General features: G+C 38.8%; 1 protein-coding gene across 1 annotated transcript in view; it reads right to left on the bottom strand.

The window, feature by feature from the left end:
• Window positions 1-10,147: 10,147 nt before the first annotated feature.
• tncb (tenascin Cb) overlaps window positions 10,148-27,340 on the bottom strand; it is a 310,123-nt gene continuing 292,930 nt past the window's right edge. Inside the window, exons 25-33 of the mRNA XM_048613353.1 lie at window positions 26,802-26,921; window positions 24,724-24,867; window positions 22,632-22,762; window positions 20,518-20,653; window positions 19,406-19,557; window positions 17,497-17,593; window positions 15,642-15,803; window positions 15,273-15,436; window positions 10,148-11,366 (exon numbers count right to left, since the gene is read on the bottom strand). Of these exons, the coding sequence (XP_048469310.1) occupies window positions 11,253-11,366; window positions 15,273-15,436; window positions 15,642-15,803; window positions 17,497-17,593; window positions 19,406-19,557; window positions 20,518-20,653; window positions 22,632-22,762; window positions 24,724-24,867; window positions 26,802-26,921 (1,220 nt within the window). The 3' untranslated portion in view covers window positions 10,148-11,252. The remainder of the gene's footprint in view (window positions 11,367-15,272; window positions 15,437-15,641; window positions 15,804-17,496; window positions 17,594-19,405; window positions 19,558-20,517; window positions 20,654-22,631; window positions 22,763-24,723; window positions 24,868-26,801; window positions 26,922-27,340) is intronic.

The following is a 27,340-nucleotide window of genomic DNA, read 5'->3' as shown; positions in this document are numbered from 1 at the left end:
CTAAGTGAAACTGTGGAGTAGCTTAGGAAAATTTGGCTATAATTCAAACCCATTTCATTATCTGTCTCAATGAATATAAGCAGAGAAATCTATAGTTTACAACCAGCTAGTCTTATTCCATCCAGGGGATTAGGAATAATTTTTGTGCCTGAAAAATACCTTATTCTGACAAAAAATGCTCAAGGAAGGTTACTTAACTTTTCACATTTGGAGATTCTATATGAATAGGTTGAATGTCTGAAATAAGGGGGATTTTTGCTGAATTACAAACTTGGGAGGAGTTTCCACATATATTTTTGCAACAGAGCTAAAACAAACAATGGTGCATCAAAGATTATTATGTGAACATTCTAATGCCAACAAAAACATGTAGCATTAATACAAAAGAAAGCAGTAAATGATCTACTTTTCTCAATATGACAGCATGCATGGCATCAACAGATGTCTCACTCACAGTTCTGTATAAAGTTATGTAACAAAAGCTTTGTTTTTTATCTTATAAAGCAATGTATCACAACTTTATAACCTAGAAAATTATGTTTGAATCCACAATATATGATGTGTACAATTTCATTATGTTGAATATTCAAGTCAGCAACCTTATGGAAATTGGTTCATTTCAAATGAATGGTAACTACTAATTAAAATTACAGTGGGGGTAGAATTTATTTGGTTCTTTCCAATTTTCCACAGTAGTTAGCAGCTAGAGCTGGAAATCTGTGTAAGTCATGCTGATATGGTTCTATTGCTAAAGTTGGGAAATCAGAAATTCATGATATTTATCCTCTGCACCTTTAACACAAGGTGTTCACCGTCTGGTTTGTTAATTGTGGTTGAACATCATATTAGAAAATGTCTCATCTACATTTTGTGAAATGGAATAGGAAAGTGCAGCTGCTGTAAATATTAGTCCAGTTCATGGTTCCCTTGCCTCTAAATCTCATGATGGATTCATGGCTCACATACTTGACTACCAATACAATCACCCTAATGTGGGACTGAGAGGGAGCTGTGTCATGGTACATATCATCTCTTGACCAAACTTTTAAGTTGGTTGCCAGTTCCAAACGGAAGTGGGATATGGCACAGTGCTGTCTAGAGGGAAAAATCCTAGCTTTCCAGTGTCTGTCTATGTGCTGTATAAATAATGGTGACATGTGGGTAGCCTGTGCCGGAGGATGAAGCAGGATATGGAGATACATTTGGAAGACATTCAAAGTTACGATACATTTTCAGGATTCAGATAATTGCATAAACTGTTCAGTGTCAAGTTGAAATAAGATAATTGTCAACACAATTAAAGTTATGACAACTACCTTACTCTGTAGGGTCACAGGCTATTAATAAGGGCTTTTCTGGTACAATGATAATATCCCCTCCTTTGAGTTAGGAGACCACATTTCAAGTCCTGCCCTGCTCCAGAAGAGTGTAAAGACATTTCCTGAACAGGTTGATTAGAAAATATTTAAGTGAAGTGTTAATCACAGAAGGCTTGGGTTCAAAGCCCAATTAATTTACTTTTTTTTAAAGTTAAATATTAAAAATAGGACAAGAGATAATTAGCTTTGGCTAATGATTTGGTGCCTCATTCCAACTGATCATTTAAAAAAAGTATGAAAGCATTGACCAGCAAGATTAGTTTTCTTTTTGTCAATTCACTTTTGGCCTGAATTATTACAAGTATCATCCTGCTCAGTTAGTGATTAGTTAAAGCCAATCAAATTGCCATCAGCTGAAATTAACCCACTTCAGAGGAAAATGATGAACTTTTCATGACAAAAAAATTGTTTATTTTTCGTGATCGCATGTTGGAAAACTTTTTAGTACTAGAATGTTAGTTTATTTTTACTTCTTCATGGGATGTAAATGTCACTGGTCGGGCCAGTGTTTATTGCCTGTCTCTAATTGCTCTTGAAATGAGGGCTTGCTAGGCCATTTCAGGGGGCACTTAAGAGTCAACCACATGGCTGTGGGCCAGGTAGGTAAGGATGGCAAATCTCCTTCCTCAAAGGACATTAGTAAACCTGATAGATATTTCTAAAAGTCAACAATGGATACAGTATGCCATTGGACTAGCTGTTTTCTACAACTTTAGATGCCTTTTGAAGTGACTATTTGCTGTGGTAGAGACTCAAACCCACATTCACAGAACATTAGTCTGGCGTTTTGGATTACTAGGCTACCATCTCCTCAAATGTGAAGTGCATAACCAGGTTCATAATAAGTTGAGCAATTTTCAGGTGTTAATGGAGATTGATTTTACAAAACAAGAGTTCTTTCAAGGAATAACACAGTGTGAAGCTGGATGAACACAGCAGGCCAGGCAGCATCAGAGGAGCAGGAAAGCTGATGTTTCGGGTCTGGTCCCTTCTTCCCAAAACATCAGCTTTCCCGTTGCTCTGATGCTGCCTGGCCTGCTGTGTTCCTCTAGCTCCACACTTTGTTATCTCCGACTCCAGCATCTGCTGTTCTTGCTTTCTCAGTTTCTTTCAAGGAATGTGGTATTTGCTGACAATCCTTACTTGCCCATACTGTATTGGGCTCTGAATGCCAACCATCTGTAGCTGCAGTTGTGATCATTTGCTGCCACTCTCTTCCAGTCTATGCTGAGTCAGATATACTGGAAAAGTGATCACTGGCATTGCATCATGTATAGAGTCCTTTCTTACTCTTTTTTGAAAGAATATTTAAGAACAGTATTGTCAATGTCATGATCTTCCACAACACCTTGAGCTGAAGGAGCTTTAATACTTTTTTAACAAGTTCCAATCAGCCATCACAGCGATAAACGTGATGTCAATGTCTAATATTCCAGAGGCCCAGACTAATGTTGTAAGGATAGGAGTTATAGAGTCATAGAGTCTCAAAGCACAGAAACATTCCCTTCAGTCCAATTGTCCATGCCAACAAACTTTCTCAAACTAAACTAGTCTCATTTGCCAGTATATGGCCCATATCCTTCTAAACCTTTCCTATTCATGCACCTGTCTGTATGTCTTTTAAATGTTGTAACTGTACCTGCCTCTACCACTTCCTCTGGCAGTTCATTGCATTAAAAAACCATCCAAATCCCATCATGTTAGTTGGTGGAATTTATATCGACCAGGAATTGATAGCTGGTCTTGGTAATGGTGACCTCAAAACTGTGATCAAGTGTTGTAAAGATCCATCAGGTTTACTAATATCCTACAGGTTAGCAAATCTGTTATCCTTGCATCTGACTCCACACTGATGGCAATGCTGAACTGCTGTTGGAAATGATCCAGCAAGCCATTCATTGCAAGGGTTGTTGTATATATCACTTGTTCTAAAATTGTTAATGTTGAGCTTTGTGGAACTGCACCCAACTTGATGATGGCACACAAATATTGGGACGAGGGGAGAAATGATTAGTCTTCCATGAGATTCCAATGGAGACAGATATGATATACCTGGCTCCTGATAGTAGTAACTATCTTCTCTTTTGTGGTTATGTTCTCAGCTGGGTCTCCTTGAAGAGGGAACATACACTGATTCCAACCCATTTCTGACTTTCCATGATTGGTGAGGACTGGATGCCAGGGCTGGGTGCATCATCATCTCTTAATTCTCTTCTATTTAATTTAAATGAACAAGTTTCTTAACTACTCTCTGAAATGGCCTAGCAAACAATTCAGTTCAGGAGCAATAAATGTGACCCAAGCAGCGATGCCAACATCCGAAAAAGTCACTTAAGCCCAAGCTCAGAAGTGCTCTCCCTCAACTTCTTTCTTCCTCCTTTTAAAGTCACCTCTTTGACCAAGTAATTTCAGCATCTGTCGATACAGTGTGGAGCTGGAGGAACACAGCAGGTTAGGCAGCATCAGGGGAGCAGGAAAGTTGACATTTCCGGTTGGGACCCTTCTTTCAAACTCAATCCGCAGCAAAGGACTCAGTTCTTGCTATCTCTGAGTGTCTTAATATCTGTCGTAGGTTCCATTTCAATTTCAATCTGATTAGTCTTCCCCTCAAATTATTGGAATACTCCAATTGGACTACTGAACATTCACCTGTTGTTGCTTTTCCGTTTAGTTTACTGAAAAGAATTTGGTATAAATTAGGAGACCTTATTGTTCATTCCCTGCATATGGCCTGAAATTGGACTTTGTCTCTGGATTACAGTGCCATCTGGTGGTTCTACCTATTCATAGCTTCAATGCTCAAACCAACGAAGCCACACAGAGAACCGGAGAATTAGGAAGTTAAATTTAAATGGAAATGATACACATGTTGTATGGATTTGGTTAAGTGAGTTTTGCCACAACAATTTAATGGGCATACAATTTGAAAATGGAAAATTAATCAAACCGTATGTTCCCTCCTTATGGCATGGTGGGTCAACCCACAGCAGGAGGACTGCAGCAGTTCAAGAAGGCAGCTCACCACCACTTTCTCAAGGGCAATTAGGGACGGTCAATAAACGTTGGCCAGCCAGCGACACCCACATCCCACAAATGAATAAATAATAAAAAAAGTTTAAATCGGCCATAAATGACAAAAGTTTCCATAGTTGCATAAACATTTTCCAGAAACACTTCAATTATTTAATAATCACAGGCAATTTTTCATTAGTACTTTTAATGTTACATGTTGCTGATTGAATGAACGAATCAATGAATGAATGATTGAATTAGTGAGCACTTAAAAAGAAATGGGACTGCACATTCACTAGACAGAGCATTCCAGTCATAATGGATCCAGGTTAAAAAGTGTAGAGTTCAGAAAATCCAAACGTACATCGCAGATAAGGGGTAATTTTACTAACATGATTAGCGATGGGAAAGTAATCCTCAAATCAAAGATTAAAAACAGGTTTCACAGCAACCCAAGTTCAACAAAAACAGTGCTTAAGGGACTAAGGGTTGAAAATCTTAAAAATCCCAGCCAGGAGCGTTATTGAGTGTGTACACCCCTGAGTGAAGTGAAGAAGAAACTAAATACTAGCTGGCAGATCATCACCCAGCAATTCTGATGGCTAGACAGTCAGTGCTGACTAGATTGGAGTTGTGGACTGTGCAGAAATCCGAACGCAGCTGTGTCCAAGGGAATTGATATGTCCCAGTAGTAATTACCCAACATTTGGGGCCCTCTGAAAAAAATCCCCTGGAGTTGGAGATTTTAGAAGGTTCTAACTCACTTAAGCTTATTAGCCACAAAAACAAAGTTGCTGGAAAAGCTCAGCAGGTCTGGCAGCATCTGTGAAGAAAAAAAAATCAGAGTTAACGTTTTGAGTCTGGTGACCCTTCCTCAAAACTGTTCTGTTGAAGGGTTTCTGTTCAGATTAACAGCCTGTGAGGAGAGGTTAAAGAATAGAGAAACCTACTCAAACTCAGAGCTAACTATTAAACTGAATCCCTGATTCACCACTGAGTCTCCAACTACATTCACTCTGACCCCTGACAGCCCCTACTTCATGACATAATAATTGACCTAATACACTCTTCCCCACTGATATTACACATTGCCAACCCCACCTACTTTGACATGACTCCATCCCAAACGACATCTAACCTGACCTGTCACCTTCCCCCTAGACATGACCCTGTTCAACCTGACAGCTGCTCTCCTTATCCAACACCCTCCATTGACTTGACTCCACAAGACCTGACACCTTCATGTGCAACTGCTGAGGAAGAGTCACTCGACCTGAAACATTAATTCTGATTTCACTCCACAGCTGCAATTTCCAGCAATTTCTGTTTTTGATTTGGATTTACAGCATCCTCAGTTTTTTCAGTTCTTCTTTAATCCAGCTTTGTTCATCTGCCCTTGTAAAGACTCTCACCAATTTTTATAGATGCATAATAGAAAGCATTCTAGGTTGTTGGTACAGCAACTGCTCTGCCCAGGACTGTAAGAAACCGCAGAAAGTTGTGAACACAGCCCAGTCCATCACACAAGCCAACTTTCCATCCATTGACTCTATCTATACTTCCTGCTGCCTTGGAAAGGCAGACAACATAATCAAAACCTCCTCTCACTCCAGTTATAATCTCTTACATTGGGCAGCAGATACAAAAGCTTAAACACACATACCAACAGATTCAAGAAAAGCTTCTTCCCCGGTATTATCAGACTTCTGAAAGGTCCTCTCAAATTTCACTTTTAAATGTTGATCTTGCACTCTATGCACCTTCTTAGCAGCCACAATATTGTATTACTCGCTCTGTTCTATCACCTTATGATCTTTGTATGGTATGAACTGCCTGCACTGCACGCAAAACAAAACCTTTCACTGTACTTAGGTACTTAGTGTGACAATAATAAATCAAATCAAATCAAATCATGTAGCTTGGTATCAAACACATTCAATGTTTTGCCCGTGTGGTGCTTTGAGATGGTTTATTCTGTTAAAGGCACCATATCGATATAAGCTGTTTTTTTTTACAAAATCCAAACCATCCTGTTTAAAAAGAATATAGAAGTACTACAACTCCTAGGCCACCCCCTGCATATTTTCCATGCTCCATGTGTAGCCTAAGATCAACGACAAGTGAGGTGTTTGCAAAAATGAAAACCGGAACTCATTCAGTCTACTGTTTTCTACCATACACAAGTCCTGTCCTACCTAATGATTATTCAATCTTCTCAACAACTGCAGCTTCAAAATAATGTACCCATCAGTCTCATTGTTATGAAATTGATGCAGAAATGGTTGCAACAGATTCCAGACTATTTTTTATACATAGAACTTGAATAATATTGGGAACCTTTGGTCAATAATTGTGTATTGGAATCAGAGAATCCCTACAGCGCAGAAAGAGGCCATTCAGCCCATACCAACCCTCCAAAGAGCATCCACCTAGATCTAGCTCCTGACCGTATGACCCCACATTTACCATGGCTAATCCACCAAGCTTGCACACCTTTGGACTATGTGATGAACCTCGAACAGACACAGGGAGAACATGTAAACTCTACACAGACACCTGAGGCAGGAATTAAATCTGGGTCCGTGGCAGTAGTGCTCACCACTGAACCATTGGACAGTTTGGAGTTTGCAAAAACAACAGCTTTTATTTATAGGGTGCCTTTAACAGTGTAAACTATCCCAAAGCGCTACATGAGCAAATTATCGAAGGCTTTGGTACCGAGCCACACGAGGAGATATTAGGGCAGTAAAACAAAATTGGGTTAAAGATGGGCGGCTTTGAGGAGGGAAGTGAGATTGCAAGGTTTAGTGAGGGAATTCCAGTGTTAAGGGCCTTGGACGTTGAAGGCATGACCAGCTGTGTTGAAGAAATCCAAACTCAGGGAGGTTCGGGAGACTACAAGGAACAAAATGTAAACATCTTGGATCTTGGAAGTTTGTGGGTGTGGAGGAGATTACAGAACTGGGATGATGGGCCATGGAGGGATTTGAAAATAAGAAATTTAAAATTGAGGTGTTTAATGGGAGGCCAGTAAGTTAGAGAGCACCAGGGACTTGGGGAATGGGCCTTGCTCTGACTTGGGACGTGGGCCTATTCTGGATGACCTAAATGGAGGTTGACTGTGGGTACATTGGAATAGTGAAGTCTTTAGTACATTCTGAAAGGAATATTGATTTTAGTGGCACCACTGAATGTAACTACTGAAAATGAGGAGAAACTAAATAGAACTGCACCCTTTCATAAATGACCTCACAGTGGACTCAGAAGTAGAAGGTGAGGCAGTAGTGTAGTGGTACTGTCACTGAACTAGTAATCCAAAACCCCAGGCTAACATTTTGGGACCATGGGTTTGAATCCCAGCATGGCAAATGGTAACATTTGAATTGCGTACAAATCTGGGAGAAAGAAAAGCTGGCCTAATGATGGCTATGTAACCACTGTTGACTGACTGAAGAAACCCTGTCTGGTTTGGTAATGTCCTTTAGGGAGGGAAAGCTTCATTCTTGCGTGGCCTGGCCTGTGTGTGAATACAGGCCCACTAAAATATGACTCTTAACTGTGAGCAATTAGGGATTGCGAAGAAGTGCTGGCCCAGTCAGTAATGGCCACATCCCATGAATAATTTTTTTAAAAGGGCTATTGTAACTTCAATAGACTAAAATCTTTGACACACTGCCATGGTTGTTGTGTGATTACACTCACAAGGAAAACAATAGTTTGATTAAAGCTGTTCCACTTCTCAGATCAAATGAATGTCAACTATTATTTACACCCCAAATTCAACTAACTACAATTAACCTCCAACCAGAGAAATCTGTGAAATGACTTACTCAACCTGATAAAAAATGAAGAGAGATTTCAGGATATGAATTCATTTGGTAATTAATAGCAGTCAACTTTGGCCAGCCACTTTCTGCACATTCCTACTCCACATGTGCAGAAGGGAGGAAATTCATTGTACCTTAAAGAGACTGGATTTTCATCAAACCTTAACTTTTTTTTTGCCTTGTTTTTTATCAAGTGATGATCCAGTTCTTTTATTCTGTGGAGTTTAGTGGTGTTAAATCACTGTCATTGAAAACATCTTTAACATGTTCAGCATTTCATGAGACAGTAAGCTTCTTTAAATCTCCAACCTGCTTTGAGACGTGTCCATTTTGAACTTATACACTTGAATTCTGTATTGTGAAAAGTTAAAAAACACTGTCATGCCCTAGTGTCCTGAAGACTAGTACTGTACTCAGTGTGCCTTTTATTTCAACCTCATCCAAGTTACTTCTTCTCTCATGTCAAGTGAATGACTCTTCAAGTGTGGAATATGACAAGGTGAACATAAATACAAACACAAAATACTGCAAATGCTGGAAATCTGACATGAAAACAGAAAATGTGGGAAATATTTAACATATCTGGCAGCATCAATGGAGGGCATTAAGGTTTCAGGTCTATAATCTTTCATCAGACCCAATGCTGTTCTCACTTAATGTGTTGCACACAAACTCAAATGCATATTGCTCCAAAAAGATGTTGGATGACTTCTTCCTTGTCATCATATGTTATCCCTTTATTCCTCAATCTATGGTCCAAATGCCAATTGGAAGAATTGTAGTTTAAGATGGAAGTATAAATTCAAAAGATGCCAAGACATAATTTTGAAGTAATTTAGTCATGGTGAGATTCTAATGTATGGGGTAGCTGTAGGAAGAAATGTTAAGCTGTCATAAAAGCATGGATCCAGAAGTATTCTGAACTTTTGGCCGATTGGAAATTTGGATAAGCATTTTCGTCTGGACTGTATAATAAGCTAGTAGCAAAGATAAAGAACTGCATTTTGTTTAATTATGGTAGTTAAAAAAAAAACCTCCTGCTTTGTGATCATACATGAGGGACTTAAGTTCAAATATCAGTAATGGACATTGATGAACTAATGGTAAGCTAATAAAGAAATACTAGTGAATGAATCAGGTTGGCTAAGAAGGCCTACTCAAGGGTAAATTGATTGGTCACCTAATCCAGGGCTGGATCAAAAAAGGACATAATAAGAGTCACGTGCTCTTGACACATAACCAACAGAAGTGATAGATTGGAACACAGCAGCAACAAGAAGGCAGTGTACCAAACAACTGGACAGTCCAGAGCTAGTGTTCACAAAAGCATATTGTCACTACTGTCTTGATTACTATTTTGTTGAACCACTTGTGATTCTATTAAACTAACTTACCACTGCTTGTATCAAATACCTTGCACCTACTAATTTACCACTTCTTATATCAAATAGCTTGTATCAACTAACTTACCACAGCTTATATCAAATACCTTGTTCCTGGAGTGGCCGGTGACTAGTTGAAACTAAAGGTCTTAACTTGATTCTCACTTACATACCATGTCTATTGCTGATCTATTACACAGCACAGATTGAAAGTGGGATCTTACTGGTTAGTATGGGTTTTTTCTACACTATTTACCAAACACCACTGATAGGAGGGGGAACTCATCAAAAGCATACCACATGATGAAAGAATATTTGAATCCATTGTGTTAAATAGCCATCAATCATCTCCTCCCCATACATTGTCCACTTCAATCGGGGGCAAAAATAATTTTGTGGTCTGTTTGTGGAAGAACTCCAGGAAAGCAGTCATACTCCCTTTGGCAATCAAGAGAGCTCCAGGAGATAACGGTTACTCAAATTACATCAGTCGACATTCTGCTTCCCTCTTCGTGGCCAACAAGTCCCCGAAAAAACATTCCTGGTATAATTTGTTAAAACACCATTACTTTATTTTAATTAGGAGTACACAGAAACATACATTGAAATTATTCAGGTGAGAAACACTCATTATTTTACAAATGTATATTACGGTTTTAGTGGTACTGTATAACTTAGATTGTAGAGATCATACGTTTCCGTAGTTAGGACATTATATAAATCAGGGAAAAAAATTTTGGTTGTGGATGTTTGAAAGACAAACATATTACTTTTTACACTTGTGTTGAAAGTAAAATCCCTTAAAGGTATTTCATTGTTTTTCCTGTTATTTCAGCACAGTAACCATGCCTTTTATATAAATGAAAGATGCGTTGTGATTATTCTAAACAATCCAGACATAACTTCCCACGAGGAAAAATAATTCAAAATTACATTTAATAATGTATTTCTTTTACGTGTATATCACTTGTTAATTTACTGAGAAAAACTTGTCCTATTCTAGTGAGCAAATGAATCTTTGTGAATGTGGCTTCAATAAGGGCTCCTAGTTTAATGTATGTACATTATTGTTCTATCCTTTAACAAAATCAACATTTGGTTGATTTTTGTTTAAAGTAAGGTACCTGAAATTGCGAACCAATGGCAAGAACCAATTTGTGCTTTTTCAAACAATACCTCCCTTTCAATAAAGGACCACAAATATGGTGCTCCACCTTAACAAAAAAATCTGCACCCACATTTAAACAGTCTGCTTATACATTTGATGGTTAAACACGAAGCTTCTGTACATCAACCTTCTAATATCAACTGGTCGGTATGTTGCCATGACAAATATCCCCAACACAATGAACAAAAACACAAATAATACACTCTGATGTCTGTGTAGGTATAACGATGTATATATAAAGCCCACCCCCAGCCTCCAAGCAACATATGTAAAGCTATGACCCTAAAAGCAATAACAACCTATGTTAATTATTGTCAAAATTATCTTTGGTGTTTAAACTGAGTGAAGCTAAACCCATGTAAGATGAGAACACTTTGCCAGCGAGGCTCATATTACACAGTAACTCAATTGTGAACTAAATTAGTGATATTTTTGTACATTATGAACTGTTACTGTTGATGGCTGATTTGGTTATTTAATGATGTTACTGCGCTCTCTTCTTCCTCTGTTGTGGATTTCTGAAGTTGTGTGGTCTCAATTTCATTTCAACAAATTCAATCGAATGCTCATGACCCTTCCAATGATACCAGTTAACACCCTGTTTGAAAAATGAAATAAAATTAAATGAGTAAGATAGCATATAGTACATTAGAGTAAAAAAATGTCATTTGTATGCAAGCATGTAATACTTGGCAACATAGGAACATAGTATCATGCCTAGAAGGCATGAAAAGAGACTTGCTAATTATTTAAAAAAAAATCATATTCTCTCATTCAATTTTATTCTAAATGGATACTTTGGTGGACTAACAACTTGTCACAGTGTCTGGAAAGTTCAGATCAGCAAAAGCTTACATCATCCTCCTGGAATGTCACAAAATTGTGTTTTATAGATATTCCAGTCAAGCCGACACACAAAGGGGCTACAAATAATGTGTGTCTCTGAGCAAGGGTGGTTTGAAGGGAATCTATTGAAAATATGGCACTCAGGACTCTGCAGTTATTTGCTGCAGTTTTTGACAAAGGGACATCAAATCCATATCATTAGTGAGTGTCTCAAATAGGGGCCCCAGTCATATAACTGAAATGGTTTTTTGCACTGCCTTAAGTCCTTTGAATATAGGAGTTGGGAAGTTATGTTGAGGTTGTACAGGACATTGGTGAAGCCTCTTCTGGAATACTGTGTCCAGTTCTGGTTGCCCAGTTATAGGAAGGATATTGTTAAGCTGGAGAGGGTTCAGAAGAAATTTACCATCATGTTGCCAGGTATGGAAGGATTTGAGTTATAACGAATGGCTCGATAGGCTGGGACTTTTTCACTGAAGTGTAGGAGATTGAGAGGTGATCTTATAGAAGTTTATAAAATACTGAGGGGTATGGACAGAGTTAATGGTAGCTGCCTTTTCCCTAGGATGGGGGATTTCAAGACAAGGGGGCACATTTTTATCGTGAGAGAAGTGACAATTAAAAAAGATATGAGGGGCAAATTATTTTACATAGAGGGTGGTTTGCATGTGGAATGAATGTCCTGAGGAAGTGGTGGATGTGTATATAATTACAACATTTAAAAGACATTTGGATAAGTACATGAATAAGGACAGTTTGGAGAGATATGGGTTGGGAGCAGATAGGTAGAACTAGTTCAGTTTGAGATTATGTTCAGCATGGGCTGGTTGGACGAAAGGTTTTGTTCCTGTGCTGTATGATTCTATGACTCTATGACTGTGTTGATTAATCTGCCTTTAATACCAAAAGAGGAACATAGGAAAGCTCCAGGCTCAGCTAGCGTGTATCTCTGGTTTCATTCTCTTTTACGTGTGGATTTGTGGGGGAAAAAAATCCTGTATTTCACCTGAAAATTGAATTAGTTTCCCAGCCTACAAAAATTACATTACTCTGCTTTTTGCTGCAATCCACTTACATCCAAGTTTCTATGACAAGGAATTTAGCCAGACCTGCCAACTGCAAAGCCTTACTGAACACTGACTTAGAAATCTAATTTTAGTGAGTTAATGCCAATATATACTTTAAAGTAATTTGTTATGATAACTTCTTTTTCTTCTTTTCTCTGCTTTCTTTCTTGCATCTTTATGCGTATATGCATATGATGCAAATTAGAGTCACAGAGTCATAGAGATATATAGTATATAGAGATGTATAGACAGAAATAGACCCTTTGGTCCAATTCATCCATGCCGACTGGAAATCTAAATTATTCTAGTCCCACTTGCCAGCATTTGGCCCAATTCACTCTAAACCCTTCCTATTCATGTACCCATCCAGCTGTCTTTTAAATGTTGTAATTGGTGTAATTGTAAATTATTCGCCAGGCTAAAGTGTGTGAATAAACCATCCTTTTTGCTTTAACCCAGAAAAGAGTTTTATGTTAATCATTTCGAAATTGGTCTTCAGAAAGAGAGGATTTTGCTGGGAGTGTCACACCACCATTTATTTCAAATCGGAAAAGGAAATATAATAAGAAACAAAAGAATTTAAATTTAAAATTTGTTATAGACAGAAGAGGAGAACAGTAAGAAAGTAATTTAATTAATTTTCCCTTCTTGTCCATGAAACCAGGCTTTGGGGTATTGGAGAACAAACAAGGTCTATCTAGCTCATTTTTTACTAGTTTTATCATAATCAGATAGTCACAACGATTTGATAATTATAACAATTGATCTCTGTCTATGATAGACACAAAAAAAAAATCCCTAGCCCTTGTGTTCAAGAACTTTGGAAACCATAGTCCTAAGACACCTTTTTAAAAAATATTCATTCATAGGATGAGGGCAATGCTGGCCAGGCCAGCATTTATTGCCCAAAGAGCAGTTAAGAGTCTGGAGTCACATGTAGGCCAGACCAGGTAGGGACAGCAGATTTCCTTCCCTAAAGAACATTAGTGAACCAGAAGGCTTTTTCTCGTCAATTGGCAATGGATTCGTGATCATCATTAGATTCTTAATTCAGGATCTTCCTTTATATCCAGTTCAAATTCTGCCATCTGTCATAGCAGGGCTCAAAGCCACAGCTCCAGAACATTACTGGGTTTCTGGATTAACAGTCCAGTGATAACACCACCAGGCCATCACCTCCTTGTGTTCCTGCAGGGCATGTTTCTCCAAAGCATGCTAAATTTATCATATGATGTATATCAAATAATGGATATAATGTATCCCAGAATTATGGGTCTCTTTTCATTTGTTAATATGATATTCCTGGTTCCAGTAAAGCTAGCAAATATTGCCTGCCCCTAGAGAAGGTAGTGGTAAGCCATCATCTGCAGCCCATGTGTTATAGTATAGTGCACATAGGCACATGCTGAAGAAACAAGTTAGAATGACAGTTTGGTGGAGAATTGGAGGTGGTGATGTTCTCATGCCTTTGCTTCATAAGCAGTAGATAGCATGGATTTGAAAGCTAATGTTGAAGGAGCCTTAGCAAGTTGCTGCAGTGCATCTTACTATGCATAGCTGCAACAGTGCACCAGTGATGGAGACTTTAATTTTTTTTATTCGCAGGACCTGGACATCACTAGCTATTACTCACTCCAAATTGCCCAGAGGGTAGTTAAAAGTCAATCACATTGTTAGGGTTGTGGAGTTCACACTTAGGCCAAATCCACCAAGGACGGCAATTACCAAAAGTGCATTAGCGAACCAGATGGGCTTTTCCCAACAATCAGCAATGGCTTCATGATCATAATTAGAATTTTTAATTCCAGCTTTTTAATTGAGGCAAAGTTCCACTATTCAACATGACAGGATTTGAACCCAGGTCCTTGGAACATCATGAGAGTCTCTGTGTTCCTAGGCCAGTGATAATGCCACTAGCTATACGTCCCCTTATGTACCAAATGAATGTCTGAAGTGGTGGATGGCGTGTTAATCAATTGGCTGCTTTGCAAATAGTGTATTGCTTCTTTAGTGTTGTTGTACCCACACCCAACGCAAGATGATATCTCCTGATAGAAATCTATTTAAATTATGTTTGCATCCATATGAGGTATTCATTTATTCAGAGCCAGCAAATTTATTATTGTGCATCTCATCAGGATTTACCAGAATGTAATATGCTTAAGAACCTGCAATCAGGGAATCTTTCAATTTTGCCAGTGACATATAATCACACCATTTATGTCTATTTAGGTTTGGGTGTATTTTAAGGAGATTGCAATGATACTTGGTTCTAACTTAACATTGACAAAATAGACATAAATAGGTGTATTGCCAGGCTGAACTGTTAGGTTGTGACAATGGATGAACCTCCAGACTCCTATGTGGCTTACAGTATTCTGGTGGCACATGGTTGGGGAAAACAGAAAGGCTCAGGTTACCCAGGCTTTACATCTACATTGGAAAAGGAACTTTTTAGTCTACAGATACATGAATATTCAGAATTAATTGTACCCTATATTTGGTTAGCTCCATGCTAATTTTCCCATCCTTCAGTTGATTTCAACCAAACCTGGTGAATTGTGACATATGCATTTTTATCTCTAACGTACCTGGCTATGGCTTTGAACTCCATATCTCCCATTCAGATTTACTTTGTGACAGTTCTTGTACCACCAGGCTCCCTTGTAAGACAGAGCACAGTTTGTCACAGCCACATCATTGTCTCTGTCCTTTGTGGAGAATGGACGACCTTGATGGTAAGACAGGGAATCGCCTGAGCAGGAAACAAAAATAGAATTTTAAACATGGGCTAAACATTATATTGCAAAATTGTGATCAACCATAGCACCGCTGTCCAGAGGGGATCACTTATACTTGGCTCAAATGGACAGATATCCAAAAGCAGACAGAGGAGGCTTTCTTGACAATTATTCACATTTATTTTTGATCACAGGTTTTAGATGAAATCTGAACTTTACCTGCTGTTCCGTTGTACCGTCCAAAATGCAGCTTATATCGACTTTTGGCATCAGAGATAACGAACCTGTCATAAACTGCATAAGCAACGTCCCCTTCATCTCGGAGATCTACACGCAGTTGGTAATGATCCTGTGATGTAATCTTGTGAAGGTTTTCAAGGCCTGGAAATCATACAATGCAAACATTTTAGACCAAATAGGGGCCGTTCTAAGTCTCCATTCAACCCAACAAAGTCCAGCAGTGACTAGTGTCAATTAAATTCTATTATTATTAAGAAATGTAATTCTTGACAAATTTAGGCTTTTTTTTAATCTTCCATTGAACAATTTATTACTTACCATTACTATGAAAGGGAGATCCTCATTGTATGACCAGATATAGAATACATATTGTTTAACTAGAAGCTTACTGATAACAAGGCCCAAAATGAATCTTTGTGTATGTAGGGTGAAAATTAAGCACATGGATACCTCACATAACGGAGGAACCATAGACAAATACAGCAAACGTTTATCAGACTGATTACTGGGATGACAGGTTTGTTGTGTGAGGAGAGATTAGCTTGACTGGACCTGCATTCAATGGCATTTAGAAGAATGAGAGGGGATCTCATTGAAAACAAAACTTTGATAGGGTTGAACAGATTCGATGCAGCAATGATGTTCATCTTCAGAACAAGGGGTCATGGTCTCAGGATGAACAGCAGATCCTTTCAGACTGAAATGAGGAAGAATTTCTTCATCCAATGGGTGGTAAACCTTGGGAATTCTCTACCACAGAAGGTTGCAAAGGCAATGGCATTTATTATATTTGAGAAAGAAATGGATAGATTTCTAGAAATGAAAGATGTCAACTGGTATGGGAAGAGAGTGGGAATATGAAATTAAGATGGAGGATCAGCCATGGTCCTGTTGAATGGCACAGAAGGTTTGATTGGCCAAATGTTCCACTCTGGCTCCTATTTCCTATACTTCGATTGAGACCAAATAAGTTGTACTGGTGAAAGTCAAACCACTTTTGATTTTAAACCTCCACCATTGATAATGAAATGGGGACACTGCAATTATCTTGTTCTGTAAAACTCTGATTTCATCCATCTTAGCTGCTTTTTAAAGGTTTGTCTTTATTAAACTTGAATATATTGGCTTGCATCCATCTCCTTTACATTTTAGAAGGTAGAAGATGCACTTTTTGAATGTTGATTATTTGGCAGACTGAGTCAAAAGCATTTGTCTGTTAATTGATTACTTTTCAAAACAAAAATTGATCTAATTTTGTACGGTGGGAGTATGTGTGAGAAACATCCTGCAGAAGGAGTGAAATGTGGGAATGACGGAACATTGCTCCCCTCATCTTTTAGCAGCCAGTTTAAGAATAGCTTTGACACTACCTTTGGCATCTAGATAGCTGGGCCTGACATGCACATGCAAAAACAAAATCATACCTATTTCCAATGCTAGGAACATCAGCGTTGTTTTTAAATTAAAACATAGTTCTCAAAGGTCACTGCAAGCCAGTGGAATGGTTATAAACTTTTAGAATGTGGTTTCATAACAGATTGGGTCATATTACAGCTAGTGAGAAGTCCATGCTCCATACCTCCTAAGTTTTCCTGTCACATTCACAACAATGTGCAGCCAAGCTAGTTTTATGTTGATGTGAAAGATAGATGTAAGCCTGCTAAGTATATGGAAAAAAAAATCCAGGGTGTGAAATACGTGTAAGGAAACAGAAGTTACTCTGCTATTTTGATGTAAAACATCTGTATAAACGATTGTCAAAGAAGCTAATGGGAAAACTGGATTTGATGTAGCAGAGTAAAATATCCAATAATTTATGTACTGTTACACTTACCTAACCAGAACTCATCAGAAGGGTCACCAAATCCAATGGTATAATTCTTCCAGTTTCTGAAGAAATCTACTCTGCCATTCTGGCGCCTCTGGAAAACCTAGAATTTGTTTTTTCGCACGATTAATAAGATTTTTGACTCTTGCCATACATCTCAGAAATATTACCTCTAGAATTGTTACTGTTTGGTTTACTGTAGGATGAACGCTCATGGTGTTTGTCTGACACCTTCTGCACTTTGGTAGGGGTATTAATAAATTTTGAAGAAGGGGGTTAACATCTGTATTAAAATAGCAAATGATGGAACATCAAACAAACGCATTAACCTTTTGCCCACTAACCTGAATGTTCTAGGTTTAGACAATTTAGGATTGTCAACAACATGGCCAACAGATTTTTTTCTGGTGGAATTGAACTCATGGCACAGGGCTTTTCTCACTTCCTGGAATGAACAGCAGGAGATTGAGGCGAGCTTCCCCATGAGAGAGTCAAGCATGACTCCCCACTACGAGTGTAATTTGGTAAGAATGGCCCTTTCATATCTTCAGGTGCTATTTGTTGCTAGGACAATGGTTGATATTCCTCTGAAGTAAACTATCATTCCCCAAATCTCAAATACATCATCTTAAAGATTCTTCCACACAACCTTCAATGTGTGAGGATCCAAGGTAATTGCACTCATTGTTCCAAATGCTCTAAAACATTCTATCCTAAAATGATTTATCCTGCATTATGAATCTTGCTGTTCCTCTAAATTATATTGAAATTGACATTGTTAGTTGTACATTTTCTAAGTTTCTTTTGCAATTAGTAATGTGCATTCTTAGTTATATACATTTTACTAATTATTTATGGAATACCAAGTCGTTACAGTGTAGTAAATAACTTCCTGTATTGCATGTTTGTTACACCTCATGATGGTAACACCTAAAAGTATCATTTATTTGTCTAACTTAGGTGGTAGAGTATTGTCTGAATGCATCTCCAGGTGTCACAAGAACAGAAAGAAAGCGGACGTTATTCTCAAGTGATGGGAAGCAGCAGCCTGTCTGAAATGGTGCCACATGACGTAAAATAAAGTAGCTTGTGTGACAAAAATAGTTTATTTTATGGTGAGTTGCATTCTCTTTTTTGTCAAATCATTTTCCATCTCCTTCCTAGCAGTGCCTAACATGTGCAGATGCTTCCTGTGTCATGTCCTATCAGACCAGCTGACATAATGGGCCATATCTGTGCATACGTTTGGTACTATGAATAATCGCTCCACACTGAAATAATTACTGCAGTCCCATCTTGTCAACTGGAGAAACTGTTCAGTCCTCCCACACTAGGTGGTACTGTGATCATTTTATAACTCTTAAACAGTCTTGTTTAAAAAAACATTTTAAAAAGTCATCATGTGTTTCAAAATAGTAACTTTGCTCCCTTCTGATCCAGTATTTTCATGCCTCAGATTTTTTGCAGGTTTTCCATTTCCTTATTTTTCTTCACAGTCAAGTTACAGCGAATAACAGTGCAATGCTACTGTGGCTGCTGGTTACTGGCAGTACACAGAGAGTCAGACTCCAGTATAGTCTTGTTAATAACATCTATACTCAAATTAAACAGCATTTTCTCAGAAGTACAGTGAACAATACTACAGGGAATCTGCAAGTAAACAAGCAGCCATCAATATATTCATCTATGTCTCTTTTTCTCAATTTGATCTGATTTGATGATGACTTTATTGCAATTTGCAACATTTGACAATGACTACATGTACAAGAGGAAGGATAAATTTCTTCCTGTTGATCATTTAGACAACATAATATGCACAAAGTGGCTTTGTATTCACACAATCATTTGCAGAGAAGCTATCAACAGGAAGGGATTCACCTCCATGGGCTTCCCATAAACAAAAGTGTTATTTTACCATCCAACCACCTCCATCAGTGGTCATGTCACAGTACACTTCCAGTGGTTGAGAACGATTTCCACGCAAGAAGATGGTACTAAGTCCAGAACTAGCTTCACCATTCAGCAACGTTTGGGAGCAATCCTTAGGGAATGGATACAAGGTGCCAACTGCAGAAAAAGGGAAGCTGTACTTAATTCCTCTAGTCCAGAGTGAAAATGTCTAATTTGAAGATGGCCTTCTGTGCCATAAACTCTTCGATGTTTCCCATGAGGAGCATCTTAGAGTCAGAAGTCACATGACATCAGGTTATAGTCTAACAGGTTTATTTAAAATCACAAGCTTTTGGAGCATTGCTCCTTTATCAGATGAAGTCATTTCAATCCAACATTGGCATCTCCACATCGTAGCATTTTAGAACAACAGCTTATAGTTAGTTTGCATGTTTAACATTACTAAATATTCCAAAATGATTCAAGCCAAATTGACATTCTGCAACACCAAGCAGTACTGGAGCAGTTGACTGAAGTTTACTGAAAAGTGAGATGGAGAAGTTTAGGGAGGAGATTCCTAATCAAAGAAGTTTGGCCTCTTCTTGGGCTCCCAATGTTAGGGCAGTTAACATCGAACTAACATCAGGCTCAAGGGGCCAGAAGTAGCAGGGATACTCAAGAATTATGGATCTGGAGAGGGTAATACAGATAGAAAAAGGCAATCCCATGGAACACTTTGTGAACAATGGTGAGAATTTTAAAATGGTGTTGCCTGCCTGGATTTTAATACAACAAATTTTCATAAATATGTCAAATAATAACAATGTTTGAGGAAGTTTCATTAGAAATTTTCACTGCTACCTTTGAGTAAATGTTTTGCTTATACACATAGCTTTCATGGTTTATATTTGATGATCTTATTTACTTGATAAGTATATTCATAATGGCAAAGAATGCACTGTCCCAAACGTCATAGGGTCTGAACGACTTGAGATATTTAAAAGGGAGACAAACATTTACAAGGTATTGGCAGAAGAATCAAAATTGGGAGTAAAGAGATTGAGCTGCTCGATCTACATCTTTACGTTTCTGAGAAAATTTGGAACTAACAGTACACGGAATAAATTTTGCAAATACCTGTTATGAAGCTAGTCTCTATTACATTGCTTGTCTCTGACCCTGTGTAGGCCTGGAGTCTCAGCACGTACTTCATTGATGGAACCAGTTCACTCATGCTGTATGAGGTATCTGTAGCTCCGAAATATTCAATGCTCTGTTACACAATTTAAAATAAATAGCCACATTGAAGAAAGGTTTAGTCTGTTTACTTCGACATATTGTGTTTTACAGACCAATACTCATTTGTTCAAAAAGGCAACAAAAGACTTGCAGAGATTTACATGGGTTATTGTAAATGCACAGTTTAGCACAAACCCCAGTTTCTACCTTTCCCCTCTGGCCACTTTCCCTACCTAGAACTCAAACGTCACTGGAAAAGAACCCAACTCCGTTTTTAATTATTTTAAAAACCCACCATCAGTTAATCAAGTAACAATTCACTACAAACACTGCTCACCAGGGGGCCATATAACAAGAATCCAAAAACTAAAAGGAATGGGATTCTGATGAAGAGTCACTGGACCCGAAACGTTAACTCTGCTTTCTCTCCACTGATGCTGCCAGACCTGCTGAGTCACTTTTGGTATTTTCCATCTATTAACCACTAGCAATAAATTATACATGTTTTCCAAAGCCACAGGTGGCTCAGCAGGTGACTCCAACTTGCTTATACCCCTCTGCGTTGGGTGTCCAAAGATCAGGAGCACAGGGCTGAAATGTGACCAGAACTACATCAATAGAATGCTCATTTGGTAAGAAGGGGATGCAACCACACAAACCCAGCTCTTGTGTTTTATATCCAGAAGTGTACTTATACAAAACTCGAAATGTCTTTCCCCTATCACCAAATCACCAGTGGGTTTTATTTGCACTTATTAACCACCACCAGTAAATCACCCATGTTTCCAATTGAATAATTTACCTGCAAAGCCCATTAAAGACAATGCAGATCTCAAGGTGAGGCAGAGGTCGGGAAACTGAGAAGGAGCTAAATCAAAATGGAGTCAGAAGGGACCAAACCCAGCTCTTTTTTTCAAAATTTCATCTATTTTTCCCAAGCAACCTGTTCAGAGATGCTATTACACAACTCTAGAGCAGGTGGAAAGTGAACCTGGATCTCCCAGTCCAGGGATAGGGTCACTACCACTGCACTGCAAGAAGACCCTCCAAACCCAGCTCTTAACAAACCCCAATGAATATCACCTGCTGTCAGTCAACTCTGGAGCTGTTCTTGTTGGCCCTTAAAGGAATTTACATTTCTAATACTGACATACATCTGAGACAAAACAACAATCAGCCAAAGGCACTAATCTGATGTCGATCACAAGAAAGCTACTTGACTGCCCAAATAACTCAGGAACACCTCACAGCCTTAAAATTCCTCAGAAAATCATCTCCATGTTTACAGAGATCACATCTGCCAGTAACTTCTACTTCTCACCTTGCTGGCGACTGTGGGATCAGTGGAATGCCAGTATAGACAGAAAGTAAGACAAAGACATCGTTGAAAATTTAGGACGATTTTGGTCTGAACTGACAGGATTAAGAAATGACTGGACTTTACTGTTTAGAAAAGATCCAAAGAACAGAACAAAGTAAATCAAAGCAACACTTGAGTGAACGAGAACCAAGGTGCAATAGACACTAGTTAAATTGTCAGAAATTTAGGATAGTGTGAAGGAGATTTTTTTTTGTGACCTATACAATGGATTAGTATAATTGCAGATGGTAGCAAAGGCACATTCAAAATTTAAAAAGTGATGGGAAGGAAAAGGGAATAAAGAGATATATCTGCAACAGCTTCGTGGGATTAGGAGTACAGCTCATTTAAAGGATAACATGAACTGGTGAGGTAGATTGGCCTGCTTCTTGTTCTGATAGCTGTAATAGTGCGAGGTATGAGCTGCTAAGCATCCAACCCTCAAGTCCAAAAATCTACCCGATGATTTATCACCTTTCTACACTTTTTCGTATTGAGTATTTTGTTTCACTCTTGAATGTGAACAACGGTGGGTTGAACGTTTTATCTTCTCCAATTTCAGTGAGAAAAGTCAATGTGAGCACGTGTGCGATGGGGGAAAGGAACATCCAAAATTCAACAGCTGAGAGAATCGACCCTCTGTGGGACTTACCTGTGGTCTCCCATCTTCAGATTCCACAGTCATAATGTACCCTTCGATCTTAGCTTGTGGAGGTTTCCAAGAAACAAGGGCATCGGTTGCTGTAATTTCTCCAACTCTCAGGTCTCTGGGTGGATCAATGGCTTTGAGGGAATAAAAATATACAACTATTAAATAATGAAAACTGATTGCATTCAGATCCATGCCTTTTGGGTACATGAATAGGAAAGGTTTAGAGGAATATGGGCCATATGCTGAAGAATGGGACTAGATTAATTTAGGATATTCTGTTGGAATGGACAAGTTGGACCAAACGGTCTGTTTCTGTGCTGTACATCTCTATGATAATGGATCATTTATAGGATGCTTTGTCAGTGGCTGGTCCAGCATTTTATTGCCTAGCTCCAGTTTCCCTTGAGAAGGTGAGCTGCCTTCTTGAACTGCTGCAGTCCATGTGCAGTAGAAAGACCCCCAATACCATTACAGAGGAATCTTGAACCAGCAACAGTGAAGGAACAGTACTAGATTTCCAAGTCAGGATGGTGACTGGATTGGAGAGGAATTTGCAGGTGGTAGTGTTTCCATGTATCTACTGCCTTTGTACTTCGAGATGGAAGTGGTCATGGGTTTGGAAAGTGCTGTCTGATGATCTTTGGTAAATTTTTGCAGCGCATCTTGTGGATTCAACTGCTGCTACTGAGTGTCAGTGGTGGAGGGAGTGAATATTTGTGGATATGGTGCCAACCAAGATGCTGCTTTGTCCTGGATGGTGTCAAATGTCTTGAGTGTTATTTGAAGTACACTCATCCAAGCAAGTAGAGAGTATTCCAACTACCGACTACCTGGATAAGACCCACGCAGACACAGAGAGAATGTGCAACCTCCACACAGTCGCCCAAGGGTTGAACAGTGGCTGCTGTTTGATACAACACCTACCCGAAGCCTACAGTCGACACAGGATCCCGGGCCAGAGGTGATGACTGGCAGGATCTAGGGGAGTCATGGGATGGGAGAATGGAAGAGCTTTTGCAGTAAGAGGAGGCAGTTGGCTCTCAGAGGAGTCCTATCACCCCAATCACCAGATGCTGCGTCCCTCAGTCAGGTCCTAAGTGCCTTTGAACCGGGGAAAACTTGCCCCCGCACTGCCTCTTTTCCAACCAATTAACTACCCCAGCACTCCACAAGCAAATATACCAAAGACATTTTTTGTTGTGATTCCCTCATAGCAAGCCTCCTCCCTCCACTTTGTGGTGGGATGAGACCCTAATGTGGTCATTAATAGATGACAATTTGTAGTGGGACCACTACAATTTGTAGAAAGTTGAAACCAACTTTCTTGACGAAATTGCTGTTGAATCCATTTCTTTCACATCTTCAGAAATATTTATGTATTTGCTATCTTGTAGTTATCTCAGTAAATTGTCAATCCCAGTTTCATCCGTTGGTATTCCACAATGATCTGATAATTTTATAGCAAACATATTGGTGTTAATGGGATGTTATCTGTTACAAGGAGTAGATGGTGAAGCCAATCTCCACAAATTATAAGCACTGTTGTTTACTTGTAATTGAGAAAGGACTGCTTGAAATCGCTGGCATGTTTAAAGTGCTCTAAGTGGCATCATTGTGATTGACTTTAGAGATACTGTCAAAAGCTAGCACCAATTGCCTGACAAGCATGGACAGTGTAAATGAATGGAACAGAAAAATGAAAGCGTGAACCATGATTTTTTTTTGTAATAACCCTACTGGTTCACCAATGTCCTCCACAGAATATAATCTGCTGCCACTTACCTGGTCTGGCCTACCTGTGACCAATCACCTTCTACTTGGCTCTCAAAGTTCTCAGTAAAACTAAGGGTGGTTACTAAAGGGTGGGCACAGTCTTAACTCTGCTTCATGCATCTCAAGCTAAAAATGAAAGAAAAACACTGAACTGACTTGTGGAGGCTAGTAACTTTTCTTTCCTTTCACTTTGTTTATTTCTCTATCCACAAAACGAAAAAGAATTAAGTGTGCAGTTAAGATTTGCAGCAAACAGTGTTACACCAATGTATGCAGCCTGTGAAAATCTTTGTCCGGCTGAGGGCGGAGTAAAACTCACCAGTTGTAAAAGTAATAGATGCGGCAGAACTTTCCAGAATGCCTTTCACAGCCCTGATCCTCACAGTGTACAAGGTGCCAGGTAAAAGTGAGGAGAGGGCAGTCTGCACCTGGTCCCCTGAAACCCGTTTTGTCAGTTCAGGAGCTGAAGTTGAAAAAGAAGGATCAGTATCTTATTTTAGGTTTATTCATCCAATTGATTTGTAGCTATGCATTTACATTTCAAAATGATAAAGTCAAACGATCTTCTGCTTATGTGAATGAGAAATTAAACTAAATCCTTGTGTCAGTTTGCTTTGTACAGTTTCAGCGAAACCTTCCTACTTTAAATTCCATTTGCCTTCATATTACCCGTTGAAATTAAATGCTAGCATTTTGTGGATTAGAACTTCCAAGTCACTCTATGTTGTAGCTTTCTGCAGTCTTTCTCTACTTAAATAATATTCAGCTCCTCTATTTTTCCTGCCAATGTGCATAGCCTCTCATTTTCCTCAATTTAAATTCCATCTGCAAAGCTTTTACCCACACACTTAACCTGTTTATATCCCTCTGCAGACTATTTGTGTTATCCTCACCACTTGCCTTCCCACTGATTTTAATGTTCTCTGCAAAGTTGACTATAATACATTCACTTTGCTCATCCAAGTCATTAACAAAAATTGTAAAAACTGTGGCCCCAGCACTGATCTCTGTGGCAATTGTTACAGATATCCATCCTGAAAATGACCTCTTATCCAAATTCTCTGTCTTTTCTTAGCTGGCTAATCCTCTAGCAATGCTAATATTATACCTTCGACTATTAAGTAGTCTAATAAGATCATGTAATATTTGAGTACATAATCTGGAGTTACTCTTCAGTGGAATATTGAGGGAGAGCGGCATTGTTGGAACTGCAGTCTTACAGCTGAGAAGTCATTGATGTAGGAAGTTCTAAGGCACTACTTGAGGAACAGCAGAATTCTCCCAGTGTCCTGGTACCATGCCTCCCTCCAGAGAGATTACTAGATGACTTGTTCTTTGTGAAAATTAGCAGTCGTGCTAACCTTACATATTAACCATGGCATCACTTCAAAAACAAATTTATTATTTCTAAAGTGCTTGGCAAATGCAAAATATTCATTCAGCTACACTAATTAGTGAAGACATACAAAAGTTCAACTTTCTGTAATATAAAAATAGTTATGGATTTATCTTAAGATGGATGGAGTTATAAAATTTAATGTCAACACCAGTATCTCAGATATTCTTTTGTTATCTTGTTATTTTGTTTGGAGGGACCTCTCCCTTGTCTCACCTCCCTTTTATACATTCTCTTGTGCTCTCATTTCTCTCACCTCGCTGCATATTTTCTATATAATGAGCTTTCTTTCATGAAACAATTTGCAGAACTCACTCTCCATGATTCTCTCTTATTCTCTTTTTTCCTTTGTTTCAGTATTATTGAGTTACTTCTGAACTTCAATCTTTCTTACAAAGAAAAGGAACACTTTCTTACAAAGCTGCAACCTATCATTTCTCCTCTCAGAGGCTGATTGACCTGTTGAGCATTTCCAGTACTGTTTTTGCATGAAAACGTAAGTCTGATTCCATCTCCACACCCAATTTTTTATGTAAATGCATATAATATTTATATTTTTAAATGCACAATTATGCTAAAGCAAATGTATTTTACTAAACTGTCCACATATTAATTAATTGACCAGAAACATAAATAGGTTGAGAACCTGAATGGGGCTATGCGTACCAACATTGTCACTGTCTTCCTGAGATCTGCTTCAGTCAGCATTTCCGTTGAAGTCAGAAATGTTATAGAGGAAGGTATTCATGACACTGTCATACGGTGCACAGTCTATTTTATGAGCCATTGTAAATTAAGAGGGAGAGGTCTGTCTTTCTTTCACAACTGATCATCCATTTTTAGGCTGTGTATCAGTAGCATTGATTTGTAAAATCAACATTGGATATTTTTATGAAAAATCATTAACCAATTTTCTACCTTGTTCTTGTATATCTTTCCAACACATAAATAATGCTTAATTTTAAACAGATTCATTTTTATGATTGAGTGATTGTCCTTACCACCCTCAGCATGACAGCTGAGCACATATTCATCTACTGCAGAAATTGTGGGTTTCCATGTCAGTACGGCTTCAGAATCCGTGACCTTCACAACTCTCAATTCTGATGGACTGTCCAATGCTGTCAATCAAGGAGGAAAAAGATAAACACAAGACATTACTTTCATAGATAGTAGGAACTGCAGATGCTGGAGAATCCGAGACAACAAGGTGCAGGGCTGGATGAACACAGCAGGCCAAGCAGCATCATAGGAGCAGAGAGGCTGACGTTTCGGGCCTAGACCCTTCATCAGAAAAGGGGGAGGGGAAGGGGATTTTGAAATAAATAGGGAGAGAGTGGGAGGCGGATAGAAGAGGGATAGAGGAGAGGATAGGTGGAGAGGAGTTGCAGTGGGAGAGAGATCCCTTGAGGTTTGTCCGGAGGGAGGAGGGTAACTTCTTCAGGTTAGGCATCCTTAGAAGAGGCTTCGCAGTGGGGTTAAAATTGAATCAGAGATAGTAGGAACTGCAGATGCTGGAGAATCCGAGACAACAAGGTGC

Source organism: Rhincodon typus, chromosome 28 (assembly GCF_021869965.1).
Source record: "Rhincodon typus isolate 14 chromosome 28, sRhiTyp1.1, whole genome shotgun sequence".
In the NCBI taxonomy this organism is placed as follows: domain Eukaryota; kingdom Metazoa; phylum Chordata; class Chondrichthyes; order Orectolobiformes; family Rhincodontidae; genus Rhincodon; species Rhincodon typus.
The sequence above is the reverse complement of the archived record's forward strand: the minus strand, read 5'-3'. Positions and strand labels throughout refer to the sequence as shown.